The sequence below is a fragment of the Danio rerio genome, chromosome 20 (genome assembly GCF_049306965.1).
Source record: "Danio rerio strain Tuebingen ecotype United States chromosome 20, GRCz12tu, whole genome shotgun sequence".
NCBI classification, from domain to species: Eukaryota; Metazoa; Chordata; class Actinopteri; order Cypriniformes; family Danionidae; genus Danio; species Danio rerio.
Window position 1 is genome coordinate 44,307,501 of NC_133195.1, and position 16,642 is coordinate 44,324,142.

At 35.5% G+C, this 16,642-nt stretch overlaps 1 protein-coding gene across 1 annotated transcript in view; it reads left to right on the top strand.

Moving 5' to 3' along the window:
* Positions 1-6,245: 6,245 nt before the first annotated feature.
* man1a1 (mannosidase, alpha, class 1A, member 1) overlaps positions 6,246-16,642 on the top strand; it is a 217,232-nt gene continuing 206,835 nt past the window's right edge. The window contains exon 1 of the mRNA XM_689343.11: positions 6,246-6,960. Coding sequence (XP_694435.2) covers positions 6,463-6,960 — 498 coding nt within the window. The 5' untranslated portion in view covers positions 6,246-6,462. The remainder of the gene's footprint in view (positions 6,961-16,642) is intronic.

Genomic DNA, 16,642 nt, shown 5'->3' on the forward strand with positions numbered 1-16,642 from the left:
TTTTATTTTACTACTTCTCCTACTATACTATCTTTTAGAATCCACAAAATGAAATCCATCAAGCCTGAGAATACTGTACAGTATATGTTTTACCCAATTTTTCAGTTAAACAAATAAATTAAGTGAATGAATTAAAGAAGATTATTTTATTTTGTTTTAAAGCCAACACTGCATAAAATGTTAAGATTAATTCCAGAAAATCTATCTGAATTGTTTTGTTGTAGTGTTTTTCACTTGTTTTGAATACAAAAAAAGTTTAAAACAACTAAAAAATAAAAACTGTCAGTGCATTAAAAGAAATACATTTACGTTTGCAGCGCAGTATTACCATTTATTCATTCAATTTTCTTGTCGGCTTAGTCCCCTTATTAATAAGGGGTTTGCCACAGCAGAATGAACCGCCAACTTATCCAGCAAGTTTTTTTTTTTTACGCAGCCAATGCCCTTCCAGCCGCAACCTATCTCTGGGAAACATCCACACACACATTCACACACACACACTCATACACTACGGAAAATTTAGCCTACCCAATTGACCTGTATCGCATGTCTTTGGACTGTGGGGGAAACCGAAGCACCCAGAGGAAACCCACGCGAACGCCGGGAGAACATGCAAACTCCATTTTGGACAATCTTGGGACAAGTTTTCTCATACAGGCCGTTTCTTGTAAATCCACCAGAGGCCACTTTTTACATTTCTGCATATCACTGCCATGTGCTTCCAAAATAAAAAATTACACAGTCTTTTTGGGGGTTTTTTGTTTTACCTGGTTTCTGGAACCATCCTTCACTGAACTTAAACCCTGGTCTGCTCTGCGTTCCAAGTCTGACACCATTCGTGGTGAGCTACCGAGCAAATAAGTCATGCTGCAAAAACATTCATTTATCATTATGGAGGTAAGTACCACCCCCTAGCACACATTTAACCCACAATTTTGCAACCATACACACAAACGCATTTCTTGGTTCTTGAAAGTGTATCCCTGAGCACATTTTGCCAATGAGTTGTAATTTTCAGTCAGTGTTTGACAATTTTCTTCCTATTTGGAGTGGTAGTCCTACTCTATTGGTGTTGGTTTGACAGCTTCAGCCACAATGTTCATAACCATCCTCCCTCCTACCATTAGTTTGCTACAAGGAAACAATGTGCCAGTTGAAAGCCACACCCTCTAGTCAATATTATGTTTCAGCTGTAAGTACATCAACTTAAGAGAAAGGTCTGGATGCAGACCGGGTGCAAATGCATGCTGAGCTGCATGCGATGCTTTTCAATGCACACACCTAATCCCGCCCCAAACTGTACCCCTCACCGTGACATCACTAACTGCTCCATTGATCCATTGAGTGTATTGTGTCTGAGACTGCATGTCTAAGAATGTCTTGGCTTGCATATGCGAGTTTGCAGTCAGATACTATTGCAACATAATGAAATAAAATTCTCAGTAACTTTTGGTTCAGACAGACTTTAACTGCAGTCAAATTTGTTCACACTTTGTTTAAAAAGCATTGTTAAAGTATGCGCAATAAACATTCTATACAAACTTACTGGCCACTTTATTAGGTACACTTAAAGTATACCAAGATAGACCCCTTTTGCCTTCAGAACTGCCTTAATCCTTTGTGGCATTAATTCAAGAAGGTACTGGCAATATTCCTCAGAGATTTTGGTCCATATTGACATGATAGCATCATGCAGTTGCTGCTGATTTGTCGTCTGCATATACATGATGCGAATCTTCTGTTTCACCACATCCCAAAGGTGCTCTATTCGATTGAGATCTGGTGACTGTGGAGGTCATTTGAGTACAGTGAACTTATTGTCATGTCCAAGAAACCAGTCTGAGATGATTCACATTTCATGGCATAGTGCGTTATCCAGCTGGAAGTAGCCATTAGAAGATGGGTTCATTTTGGTCATAAAGGGATGAACATGGTCAGCAACAATACTCTGGTATGCTGTTGCACTGACACAATGCTCAATTGGTTCTAATAGGCCCAAAGTGTGCCAAGAAAATATCCCCCACACCATTACACCACCAGCAGCAGCCTGAACCGTTGATTCAAGGGAGAATGGATCCTGAAATAGTCAGACCAGCCTGTCTGGCACCAACAACCCTTAAGTCCCCTTTCTTTCCTATTCTGATGCTTGGTTTGACCTGCAGCAGATCGTTTTAACCATCTACATGCCTAAATGCATCGAATTGCTGCCATGGGATTGGCTGATTAGAAACTTGTCTTAAAGAGCAGTTGGACAGGAATACCTAATAAAGTGGCCGGTGAGTGTAGGTTTAAATGTGTGAATAAAATTTGGATGTACTACTTTGGCCATATTGTCAATGACATGTGACCTAAGACAATCACAGATCCTCTCCTTTATTTATATGCCTATTCCCCTACATTTGTATGCCTAACCCAAAACCAATTAGCATTTAGCTCAAACCATAGTCGGAAAGATTTTTTTTTCTAAAACAAGTTTTTTTGATTAAGTGCATGAAACAAGGTTGAAATAACAATAAGAAAACTGTAAAAGATAAAGCACAAAGAAGTATCCAAAAAGTCTAGTTGTAGTGAAACAGATTTAGTCAATCAATCAAAATAAAAGCAAGAACATATGGATAAACTGGAGCCGTTGAACTGGAGTCGCCAGCACACAGTCACTCAGTACAAAGACAACAGCTGTGCACTCCACTGTTGCTGATATTCCACTGGCAGGTGAACTCACTGACTTAAAACAATGAGCTTGCCGTCAAACCTCACAATATACAAAAAATAAAAATAAAAAAACGAATGTATACTACAGCTTTCCAGATGTGTGGAGTACAGTATCCTGCTTGAAAGAAAGAGAAAACGATCAAAGCAGTTTTTCAGCTTTTGCCCTAAAACCTTCATCCATGAAGCAGCTGTCTCCTGTTCACAGTCTTGTTAAAGAACAATGCAATGCTGCCAGTGCACTGGAAAACAAAGTCAAGGCTGAACGATTACTGTCTGACGTAGTGTTTATTTTGTAATCGAGTTCCAGGAAATCCTTGGCTATAGTAATATCTGGCCTGTTCTCTGTGTACAGTATTTCAAGTTTATATCTAAACCTGAACCTGAGTTCTGCCCCTGGCTGTGCCTGTTTAAAAGCAGAGTTATATAGAGAGCTTGTTTTTTCAGTTCTCTATTAAAAAGGCTATAATTTTTTCTGTCTATATTTATAAAACACGCACACACATGTATTAGTGGCACTGGTATATAGTGTGTGTGTGTGTTTGTGTGTGTGTGTATATTCATTCATTCATTCATTCATTTATTCATTTTCTTGTCGGCTTAGTCCCTTTATTAATCCAGGGTCGCCACAGCGGAATGAACGCAGCGGATGCCCTTCCAGCCGCAACCCATCTCTGGGAAACATCCACACTCACATTCACACACACACTCATACACTACGGACAATTTAGCCAACCCAATTCACCTGTACCGCATGTCTTTGGACGATGGGCGAAACCAGAGCACCCGGAGGAAACCCACTCGAAGGCAGGGAGAACATGCAAACTTCTCACAGAAACGCCAACTGAGCCGAGGATCGAACCAGCGACCTAGCAACCTATATATATATATATATACTCATGCATATATTGCACATACAGACATTTATAGACTATAAATAATAAATACTTCAATTTCTTGTTATACTTTTAGCAGTTTTTTTGTTATTAAATAAAGTTACTGGCCACTTTATTAGGTCCACCTTACTTGTGGGTTGGACCCCGTTTTGCCTTCAGAACTGCCTTAATCCTTCATGGCATAGATTCAACAAGGTACTGAAAATATTCCTCAGAGATTTTTGTCCATATTGACATGAGAGCATCGCGCAGTGGCTGCAGATTTCTATTTGAGTACAGTGAATTCATTGTTGTGTTCAAGAAACCAGTCTGAGATGATTTGCGCTCAATGACATATGAGAATTATCCTGCTGGAAGTAGCCATCAGAAGATGGGTAAACTGTGGTCATACAGGGACGAACATGGTCAGCAACAACACTCAGGTAGGTTGTGGCATTGACACAATGCTCAATTGGTAAACAAATTGTTCCAAAGTGTGCCAAGAAAATATCCCCACCACATTACACCACCACCACCACCACCAGCCTAAACCTTTGATACAAGGTAGGATGGATCCATGCTTTCATGCTGTTGATGCCAAATCCTGACCCTACCATCCAAATGTCGCAGCAGAAATCGAGACTCATCAGACCAGGCAATGTTTTTCCAATCTTCTATTGTTTAATTTTGGTGATACTGTGTGAATTGTAACCTCAGTTTCCTCTTCTTAGGTGACAGGAGTGACACCCTGTGTGGTCTTCTGCTGCTGTAGCCCATCTGCCTCAAGGTTGGACGTGTTGTGTGTTTAGAGATGCACTTCTGCGTACTTCGGTTGTAACGAGTATTTATTTGAATTATTTGCCTTTCTATTATAGGCATGCTTAACGAGCAGTTGGACAGGTGTACCTAATAAAGTGGCCGGTGACCGTATGTGCTGCTTGCTTTTCTTTCAGTAACAATGTAAACACGGAAGTATATGTAAATGACAGCAGAGAGGCATTTGCACAGGCTGTACAGTATAGACTGTCAATATAGGCTTTTATAGACACCAGAAAATCGGGGAAGGTCTACTTTTTTAAGTGATAAAAAACCATAATAAAAAAGTAAGAAGAAAGATTTGGAAGGGATTGATATTAATAATCCTTTAAGTGTAAAAATTGATATCTAGACATAGCTGAATACAGTAATATCAGTTTTGGAAAACACATTGAGCTTTAAACACCACTGATTTCTTATTTGTGTTGTTCTTTATTTATTGTTTAAGCATCATGATGGCGCAGTGGGTAGAATGATTGCCTCACAACAAGAAGTTTGCTGGTTCGAGTCCTGGCTGGGTCAGCTGGCCTTTCTGTTTGGAGTTTGCTAATGATTGACAGACAACATCTTATGAGCATGTTGACCTGAGAAAAAGTAATACGGTATTACATTCTAAAGTTAATAAAGATTTGAAAATTGGGGGGGGGGAGGAGTTTAGCATTTGCTTATTCCCCCAACATTTGTGTAATTTATATAATTATGTATTAGCCAGCTCTATTAATTATTAATGTATTTATTTGTAGATTTTTATATTTATTTATTTGTGTATTTTATTTATGCAAGGATTTATGGACTTATTTACTAATTTATTTATTTGCGTATTTATTTATTTATTTATTTATTTATTTATTGTGTTTGCAGGTTTCTATGGCGGACAGAACCTCCAAAAAAGATAAATAAATACACAAATATATAAATAAATGAATAAATAAATCCATAAATCCCTGCATAAATAAAATAATAAACAAATAAATGTATATAAAAATCCACAAATTCCTGCATAAATAAATAAATAAGTAATAAATACTGCAGGCAGGTAAATAATAAAATAAAAACACAAATATTGGTGGAAAAAGAAATTGCTAAATTGAAGGTTTATTTTCCCCCTTTATAAATGTTTAATTATTCATTCTTAGCATGTTGACATGTTTGAAAGGAAGGAAAAATAAACTTTCAGTTTACCATTTTATTTTCCCCCCAACATTCGTGCAATTTTATATACATTTATTTATTTATTTGCATATATTTATTTATTAACTGTTTTATTTATGCACAAATGTATGGATTTATTTACTCATTTATTAATATATTTGTGTATTTATTTATTTATTGTTTTTATGTATTGTTTTTTTCCTCGATAAGGAAGCACACAAATAAGATATATCAAAATAATTAGCAATTTGGGAATTTGTAGGATATATATTATGAAAAAACTTAAAATGTATCTCCCTTATTTGTTGGATTACATATCTACTGACTACATTTCATACTAGATTTGGAGCTACAGGCAAAAAATGGATTACTTTGCATTTTGATTAAAATGCTAATCAACTGCACAGGGAAAATGTATAATAATTAAAGTTTGAATTAAAAATAACAACTTAACCTGGCCAGCCCTTACATTCCCATAAGGATTTTTTAATGTCGCCGTTATGATCGTGACACCACAATGAATAATTCCAGTCCATAACCAATTAAGTTTGAACAAGACATCACGCTCGTGGACTCTGAATCCGGAAGCCACGCCCACCGCGAACTTGTGCAACGCCGGCTCAAAGCGATTGGCCAAGGCGCGCTGTCAATCATGGATCCCTGCCATTCCTTCCGTTCCGCCAACGAGACTTTACACAGATGTGTTTCAGGCGTGATCGGTTCAGTTGAGGCTGCTGGGACCCCGTTCGCGCAGTGGGATCAACTTCTTTCATAGGATCTACCGCGTCCTACTCGGACACCTCGACTTCAATGTAACAGGTACCCAACGCGGCGCAGCGCAAGGTGATCGGGGAGTTACTTTGTTGCCAAAATCTGACACATTTAGACGGGCTTTTAAACGCAGAAGAAAATGCCTGTAGCTTCTCTTCTGCCTTTCACGGCCACTCCGAATAGGAAGTCCGCCAGCCCGACCTCCTTCAGGCTCACGGAGAAATTCATCTTGCTTTTAGTGTTCAGCGCCTTCATCACGTTGTGTTTCGGAGCTATCTTCTTCTTACCGGATTCCTCTAAGCTGCTCAGCGGAGTTTTCTTCCGCTCGTCCTCGGTGGAGGCAGAGACGCGCGCAGGTACGGTCAGTGACACGAGCACCGGGACGGGCAAAGATGAGAAGATCTTGGCCAAGATCAGAAAAGACCACGAAAAAGCGCTGCTCGAAGCCAAGGACACCTTACAGAAGCGGCCGGACGAGATCAAGGAGGACATCAACAACGATAAGATTAAATTTGAGCAAAACCGACCGGTGAAAGATGACAGTTTGCCGTTCGTACCGTACGTGCGACCGCCTGGAGCAACAGGGCACGAGCCCGCAGATCCTGACATTAAAGCTAAAAGAGCCAAGATTAAAGAGGTATTGTGTGTTTTAGTACTCTATACCTATGCTTCTTTACAAAAACTCTTGTAGGATTTCATGTCAAATGTTGTAGTGTAAATAAACAACTTTCTCACTGTAGCGTGTTATTAGTCCTGGTGGCAGGAGACCGAAGGAAATTATTGCCAGTCAGTTTCAGGAAGCAGTTCGCTAAACAATGAGTAATGAATGCATTGTGGTGTTGTGTAATGCTGTAGATAAGCAAACGTGGTGTTGTTGAACCTGTATGCTCTGACAGGTCGGTTGATGGACAAGTCCTGTCACTCACAGCTGAGCGCGCGCTCATTCATTTCTGTCGGTCATTCGCGGAGCTGGACATGGAAACTCGCCGACAGTGTTTCAGTCCGTGCTCCCCCCTTTTTCACTCTGTATTTCAGTTTGCATTTTACCTTGTCAATGTTTAGTCAACATGTTTACGTCAGTGTTTTTTCCCCTGTCAGTTTTCTGTTTCGGAAAGCATCGCCTGTCAGTTGCGGTTCAGACAGGCTTTCTGCTTTTGTCAGTGTTACTGACTCTATTTCTGTAGGGTTTGCAGTTCATAGTCGCTGTCCCCCCCCCCCCCCCCCCCCCCCCCCCCGTTTTCCATTTAGTTGTGTTTTATGAACATTTTTTCATTCATTGTTAAATTTAACTACTAACAAACACATTAAAACAAACCAACAGGCAGTTTCCGTTTTAACAGCTCTAAAGAGAGAGACAGAAATAATAGTGAATTAGTAAGATATGAATAATATAGTAATAATAAATCAGTAAATTAATTTAAAACTAATAAATATATAGATAAATGAATGAATTTAAAATGAATAATGTCTATAATAAGTTAGTAAATTAATAAAAAGAAATAAATATTCACAAAAATATCTGTCAGTTTTAGCATTTAGTGCTCTGTCTGAATATCACATTGTATTGACTGTATTTAACATGCATACAATTTATGGACATTTTAAAAAGAAAAATAATAATTTTCACAAGCTCAGTCAGCATTTACTAATATTGTTTTGTGAGTATTTCAGGAAAAAGTGAAATATGAAAAAGTAGCATTTGTTTTGCACTTTTGTGTGTGTGTGTGTGTGTGTGTGTGTGTGTGTGTGTGTGTGTGCGCGCATTGCCTCTATTTCAGTCTGTATTTCCTAGTTTTTAAATATTTCTGACAGCATTTTAACCAGTACTTTAATTTTTTTCCGGCAATATTTGTAGTGAAAGTATTGCTTTCTATATTTCAGCACTACCTGTTTTCAGGGTTTCAAGCATACATACATAACTTAAATGGAATAACCGCTCTTCCTTTTTCACTTATAGTAGTGTAGTTGGTATTTTCCATGTTTTTTTTCTTTTCTTTTTTGGTCAGTCAGTATAGTTTTAGTCAACAACAAATGCTGTTGTTGTGTTTGTTTGCCTTTTTTACATTGCCAGGACATTTTTTGTTTACATATAAACTGTGTAAATTATATAGTGATGGTGCATGAGGCATCATCATATTACTGAAATGTTGTCATTTCAGACAGTAGTAAGCCACATTCTTTATATTGTTGAGCTTAAGAAGGCTCCTTCTGTTACAAGGGCACAGTTGCTTTATTAATATATATTGCTTGACTAATAATATCCAATGTAAAGACATTCTAATGGCCCATTTTGTCCCCCTGCACCATGCATTATTATACTGTTAAACATGTATTTGGATTTGTGTTGCCCTTTTTTATGTCTTCATCTCATTTTTCACTATATTTGCAAACGTTTCTACCTTTGGAAATACATTATAATATGCACAAATATAATAAGTTGACTGATTTTGCAAAAATGGTGTTGGTTTTAAAACTATAGATGGATATTCCTTCATCTGAAGTTGAGATTAGCTCAAAATATTGGTTAAAATGACTTAATATGTACTGTAAGCTCGTAAAGAATGCTAAGCAAGGCTGTCATTATTTGTTTCTGTCAGGATGGATGCTTTTAGAGTGTCAATCTAGTCTATTAATCCCTCAGTATGAGTTAAATGACATGTAGACTTTGCATTGGCTTGATTAAATTAAATTTGCTATTGATTGACTCTGTTGCTCACTTTGAAACAGGCTAGAGTAAAGATGCAGATGGAAACTGACAGCATAGTAAGGCTATAAATTAAAATCACCTTTCACTTGTATTGGCCTTATGTCTATCCTTTTTTAAGAGGTTACATGGAATTCCTCCTAGTTTGTTACATGATGCGTGTCTGTTTCAGTTATTTGCATAAGAAAATGGTGTCTGTGCATGTCGTGTCCTTCGAATTTGCATTGTGTCACTTTGGAATATCACCCTATTTTTTTGGGGTTTTTATTTTTCTCCCTTGCATGCTAGTGAGCACATATTTGCATGTATTAAAATGAATTATTTGGTTATTAAATTAAAAATTAGTCATTAAAATGAATTTTGCGACTTTCACAAGTCTTTCACAGTTATTTATGGTCGGTGTTGCGTAATTACTGAAAAAAGCAGTAATAGGTTACAACTGACTAATTACTACTTGAAAATTGTAATCTGATTACATTAGTAATTACTTCTTGTAAAAAGTAATCAAATACTAATTACTTTACTTTCAAGTTACTTTGAAACCCTATAAAACCTTAAAAAAAGATGATTTCATGTTAACCCGGTATTGTGTTTACTGCTCTAAAATAAGTCTTTTTTTTCAAATGTCTAAAGACATCTTTGGATATCCTTTTTTTCTTTGTATATAAATGAAGCCACTGCACTGTTTAGGTCTATAGAATGCTGGATGATGCTGTACAAGCGATTTGTTTTTTCAGAAATTTGCTGAATCGTGGGCTGACCAGTAGGTCTTCGCTTTGGAGAGTCCTTTTGCTTTAGATACTGTTGCCCTAAAAAAAAAAATTAAATAGTCGTAAAAATACCAGAAAATTTGTGCGGTTTTAAAACCTTGACTTTTCTAAACCGTGGTAAACCTTGAAACCAGTTGACGTCCCATGTCTAATACACTGTAAAACCCAACAGTCAACTTCAAATAAAATGAGTGTAGGTAACTCAAAATTGACTGAAAGTTAATTCTACTAAAAGAGTTTTTAACCCGGTGTTGAAGGTAATGAGTTAATTAAATACCTCATTACTTCAGCTTAAATGGAGCAAGTTCACAGTGTTCATATAGATTAGTTGTTTAACTCAAATGGTTTGAGTTTCTTAAGCTTCTTAGGTTTTAGAGTACTCAATTGGTTTAAGTTATCTTCATTTATCAGGTTTTACTGTCCTCAAATTGCTTCACTCAAATGAATTAAGTTCACAGTACTCATTTGAATTTGTTTTTGTGCTTAAGTTTGTTGCAATCGGTTTCCTCAAACGGTTTGAGTTACCTTAACTTTTTGGGTTTTACAGTGTAAGTAACAATTACATTGACTTTAGTAACGGTAATTGGTTTATAATCATTTAAAATGTAATGTTACATCGGTATTCCCTGGAAATGTAATTGTAATACAGGAACATGTTACTTTATAATGTCGTTAGGCCTAACATGATAAAGCATTTTCATTGTGCGAGATATTATCACAGAAATTGTTGCAATAACTAATATCATTGTCATTTTGAGATCATTTTATGCCACTGATTATAGAATTATTATACAACAGCCTTAACAACATACTTTACATGCCAATTAGCACAACATCTGCACATTAAATTTTATAATATAGTTATATACCTGTACATACCCTTGTCAATTTGCATATTTGCATTCACTACTTGCTTGTCTTTTAAAAAATATATTAAAGTTGTAATATAGGAATGTATACCTACCTGTACATGCACTTGTCAATTTGTATATTTGCATTTACTGCCTACTTCTCTTTTTAAAATCTTTTTATTATGTTTTTTTTTTGTCCTGTCTCTGTAATTTTATTGCACTGTAGAAGCTCTGGCACGAAAACAAATTCCTTGTATGTGTGAACATACCTGGCAATAAAGCTCTTTCTGATTCTGATAATATCGCCTACTATAAACGGTTTCAAAAGACTAATGTCTTTCCTTCTTAATGTTATTTAGATTCTGTAATTTAGTTTCAGAAATCATGTAAATGTCCTATTATATATCCTATTAAATTTCCTATACATTAAATGTCTAATTGTTAACTTTGACATCGGTAAACTGTAAATGTCCTTATAAAATGGCTTTAATGTTATTTGTGAATTTTTAAATCTATATCGGAACTCCAAAAATTGAGGGCATATACAAATATTGCATGACAAGTCGATATATTGATTATTGTGACAGGCCTAAATGTGTTATACCCACTTTGTTTATGGCTATCAGTGGAATGATGACATGTTTACTTCTCAGAGTTGAATGAGTTGGATAAGTTTTAATGCCAAGATTAAACTGTTAAAGAGTTAAGCACATTAGTGCATCCGGAAGCCTCAATGTTCCTCTACAAGTGCACTGGTGTTCCTGTGGATCAGACAAGCCCCTCATCTCTCTTGCTTAATGCAGAGGCTCAGCATGAGAACGGTGATAATTCACCCCTGAATAGCGGGATTTCATCCATTGATCGCTGACATGAGGGAAACAAACAGTCACAGCTGGACCCTTTGGGGTCTCACTTGTCAGACACGACTGTGGGCACTCTGTCTCGCCCCGCCAGACACCCTGACCTTTTAGGAGCAGAATTGCCTTTAGAAAATAAATTGATCTCAAGGTTATGATGCAAAAAATGGTTCTGTGAGATTTTATTTTTTGTTACTTTTATAACCCAAAGCTGGAAACGGAAACATCTAACATGGATAGGCTACAGTGACATTTACAGGGCTGTTCTGTTTTTTTACTCTCTGCATGGGTTTTTGCTTTTTTTATTGTTTTGTAAAAGGAATAAAATTTGCCTGATCACCAGTCCATAAACTTTTGAATAAAATAAATGTGCTTTCATAAATATGTGTTCTTCAAGATCAGATTATTTCTTTACTTTGGGAAAAATGTATGTACACCAAATATAATAGGATGCTGGCTAAAAGACATGGTTACAAACATGACAATGGAAAAGATAACTTATTTTGAGAAATAAATACAAGATACTTGTGGGAGTTTAGGCACCTTTCAAATTGTTCCTAAAATGTGGTGGAGTTGGAAATGTGTTGATTTAATAAATAAGAAGAGTGGTCATAAATGTAGATGTAAAATACTGAGAATTGTTTAAACTTCTATATTATCTGAGTATAAAGTAAAATTTAATAACGATATTTTAAAAAAAATTCTGAAAAATTAACTTATTCTTTACATTATTCATTACATAATATTCACTTATGTTTAAAGTATATTTTTAGTCATAAAAATGTATTATAAAATAAATTATTTAAAATAAAATTAATAATGACCTTATATAAATGGTGACAGTGATTTTTTTTTAATTTTATTTATTTTTATTAATTAAAACAATATTTTTAAAAGCAATTTTATTCATGTGGTTGCATAGTTGACAAACTGTAAAGAAAAGTCTACACTTGAATTGCATTATGGCATCTTAATCTCTGCTCTGCTCTTTTCATGTTGAAATTGTGAAAAAGTTGTTTCAAAAGTTTAATCTCTCTATAAATCTGGGTTGGTCATTCGCATAATGGTGCAGATTTTATTTTATAGATCAATTTCTTAGTGTGTACATTCTACGTTCACATTTCTTATTGCTTTACACATTCGTTATGATGTTTTTTCATGTTAAAATATTGCTATAATTAGTACTGAGTAAAGTGAACGAGATGACCATTCTTGTTTGGTTGACCAGTATTATCAGTTGAGCTGATATAATCAAAAATTGCAATAATTTGCTTTATATTAAAGTAATAAACACAAATTTTGCTTTACAGTTTGTAGGTTAGTTTACACATCAACATAAAACAGCACAGACAAAAAAAAAGACACATTGATTTTTAAAGTCCATATTTACCAGTAAAAATTGAAAAGTCAATATCGTAAACCCACTGCTGACGTGTTTAACTGAAATAGTTTACCCATGTTTTGTGCATGAGGCGTAGAATGCTAAATGCTAAATAAACATCACTTTTTTCAGTCAACAACATCCACTCTTTAAAACGGCCTGAAGCTGTAAATTGCTGTTTTGTTGAAAGTTTGCAAAACTCTAAACACACCTTTCCCCACGTATTTGTTCATGCTTTTTAACTACTCTATTATCTGAGTGTAAAGTAAAATTGTTTATTACATTATTTATTACGTATATTAAACTTATTTTGAAACTATATTTTTAGTTACGTAAATTGATTATGCATAAACAAAACGATGGATAAATGTTTTAAATATGTTCTTATATAAATGGTGATAGTGATTTTCTTTTAATATCTATTTTTTGTATTATTTAAAAGCAATATTTATGTATTTTGCATAGTTGACAAACTAAAACAAGTCTTCACTTTTGAATTGCATGAAGATATCTTTATGTCTGCTCTGATAACATTTCATGTTGACATTTTAACTTGGTAATTGTGTATTTTATTCACCGTTTTAATATATTTACATGGGTTGGTCATTTACATTATGGTGTAGATTTTATTTTATAGATCAATTTCTTAGTGTACAGTATGTCAGTTTATAGCTTTACACATGCCTTATGATGTTTGTTCATGTTAATTGATTGCTATAATTAGTATTAAATCAAGTGGAAGAGATGATCATTCTTGTTCAGTTAACCAGTGCTATCAGTATAATAATTTGCTTAAAAGTAATAAACACAAATCTTGCTCTACATTTTGTAGTTTAGTTCACACATCAGCAAAAACAGCACAGACAAAAAAGACATATAGATTTTTAAAAGTCCATATTTGTCAGTAAAAATTGAAAAGTTCTTTTTTTTCAGTTGAAGCTGAAAATTGCCGTTTCATTGTAAGTTTGCAAAGCTCCAAACATGCCTTTCCCCCATGTATTTGTTCATGTTTTTTTAGCTATGGTTAACAAATAGAATCTGTTTGCATTTAGGGTGGCCAGTATGCCTTACTCACTATCCACAGAACTACCTTTGTTCATGACTTCTCACCTCTACCTGAAATGTTCTACTGCCGCAGGAACTGCTCGCAGGCCACATCACACACACCCATCTGGGCTCTGAGCTCCTCTCATTCATTATAAATATCGGAGATCTCCTCTCGCTCAGACCTCATTCCTCTCATCATTAATTATGCACATTTCAAGCTAATAAGATAAATTAATTCTCATTGAGATGTTCATAGGTTATCAGTGTGTGGAGCAATTTACTAAAAAAAGAAACTTAAATTTTTAAAGGTGAACTTGGAGCCAAGATTCTCAGCATTTTTTTTAAAGAGTAAAAAGTTCATATATAGGCCAGGGTAGGCTACAGAATGTTAAAAGTGCATATAGTTGTTGGTTTTTTTTTTCTTACTGCATTTTGCTTGTGGACAAAAAGACATATAGGGATGGGTATTGTTAAGGTTTTAATACTACTTTCATCTATACCACTTATCGGTTTGATACTTTAACGGTTCTCTTAACGGTACTTTTTGTAGTGTTTTTTTATTTATTTTATTATTATGTTTTATGTAAAATAAAGCAAAACCATTAATCGTAAAACAAATAAATAAAGATTTTCATGTAATGTACAATGGTTTGAAGGAAAATGACTCCGTATTTAACCTTTTTTCTTCAACATGTTTGCCTTTTCTGGCAGAAGTAGGGATCTTTCTTGGTTTATTGTGTTCCTGCAGTTGAAAATACCCTCTTTGATTTGTAAAATGCAGTTAAATAATCAGATAAATTTTACGTTTTTTCTTTAACACATTCACATAAATGAGTCACCGGTGTTTTGGGAGTTAACAAAGTAAAAATTTGTGTTTTTTTTTTTTTTTTATCATTTCTTAAGAATAGTTTGTTATTAGGCTATATTTGTAAATGCAGCTGATGTAAAAGCATTTTTAATTTGAGATTTATTTAGGCTACTGCAGAAAAATACTGTTTTCATTGTAACCACCACGCTAACCACGTTTCCTCCACAGTTTCATGTCATTTCGAGTGTTTAATTTTTAGACTTTGTAAACCAGAGAATGTCTCAAGCTGTCAAACACAGTGAATTCCTTCTGCCTTTTAGTTAATTTCATATTCCCTTATAATGTTTCATAAAGTTTGAACGCTTAGTTTAAGCAATTTTAATGAACTTGGTCATGCGTGTGGATTAATCTGAAGGGAGTTGCTCACCAGATGCGCTGTACTGCTGGCCTAGCCTATCTTCGTGCATTTCTTTAGAAACAAGAATAAATGTGTAACATCACCGACAGTGTCCGTATAAGTCTAAGTTCTTTGGAATCAGATGTTTAGATATGGTGTGACATAACACGTAAAAACTTTGTAAAAACTTATTTATTACTTTACTGAGAGATCCATTAACTGATTTTTGTGTGTCAGATAAGAAAGACATACAAACTCTTTGCAGGACGGGGTGGCCCGAGGAACAGAATTGAGAACCACTGCTTATTTCAACATTTATACAAAATTCTATATTGCTGATAATGTTTTTTTTTTTTCCTGTAAGCGGATTTGGAGACCAGATTTTCTGTCTGTTCAGCTTAAAGCCTAGTGGATTTCATAATTTTTTCCTGGCCGTTGGCTATTTGGCTTTAATTTGCACCACGAGCAAAACACCTGAACACACTTTTTGTCTTTTGGTGTAGCTTACTATAGTCTCTTTTGTATCTCTGGTTTCTCTTTCTCTCTCTCTCTCTCTTTTTTTTAGTTCAAGGCTTTTATTCCAAGTTGGTTTATTTTCTCTCTGTCATATAGTGCCCCCCTGAAAGCTGAAGTGCTTTAATACTAAATAATTCATTTGGCTTTCTTTCATTTGACTACTTGTGAATAAGGCATGGATGTTGGAGGTAGAATCTGCTGATGGAGAGGAGAGCACGATCTTTGGGCCTTGCACAACCTCTGTGTGATCAGACTAGGTTGTCTGGAGATGTGAACCACTGACGGTCCTTAGATTATTTGGGTCAGTCTCACTTTTAGCCGGAAGCAGTCCGACTGACCTTAGGTCCTGAGAAATGTAATGGATGCCTCCAAGCAATATCTTCGCTGCTTCATGCATAGTTTGTGCTCAGACATTCTAGGCCTTTTCCATTTAATTTTGGATCTTTCTGAGCATAAAGATATGTTCTCCAGTGGCCAGAAAACTACATTCAGATATTTCAGGGTTAATCGTTGTTGAATTTATTTTGCTTTTGATGCTAGCAGCAAGGGGAAACTTTGGAAAATGCTACACAAAGAGTTATCTACAATTGACTTCAGATGTCACATCGGATTTGTTGCAAGGATCGCTCCAAAAAGGATTTTTCTATTTTTTCAAACTACTGTAAAATGAGTTTAAATTCTTGAGTTTTTTTTTTTAGACAACATAATTGTTTTATGTTCAATCCACTTAACCCTTTCACACGCGAGTTTTAAACACTCCAGCTGCCCCTTCTGCATTTCTTTTGTTACCGTTACTTAGGGTGCTCTCACACTAGTACTTTTTCCCGCACCCGGGTTCGTTTGATATCAGAGTATGGTACATTTGGCTTGTGTGGACTTTGACTTCTAAACTCGGGTGCACATGTAACAGTACCTGAGCCTGAGCCTGAAAGAGGTGGTCTGGGGTTCGTGCGAACTCTTGAACGTTTTGATAACAAAACCAAAAGTT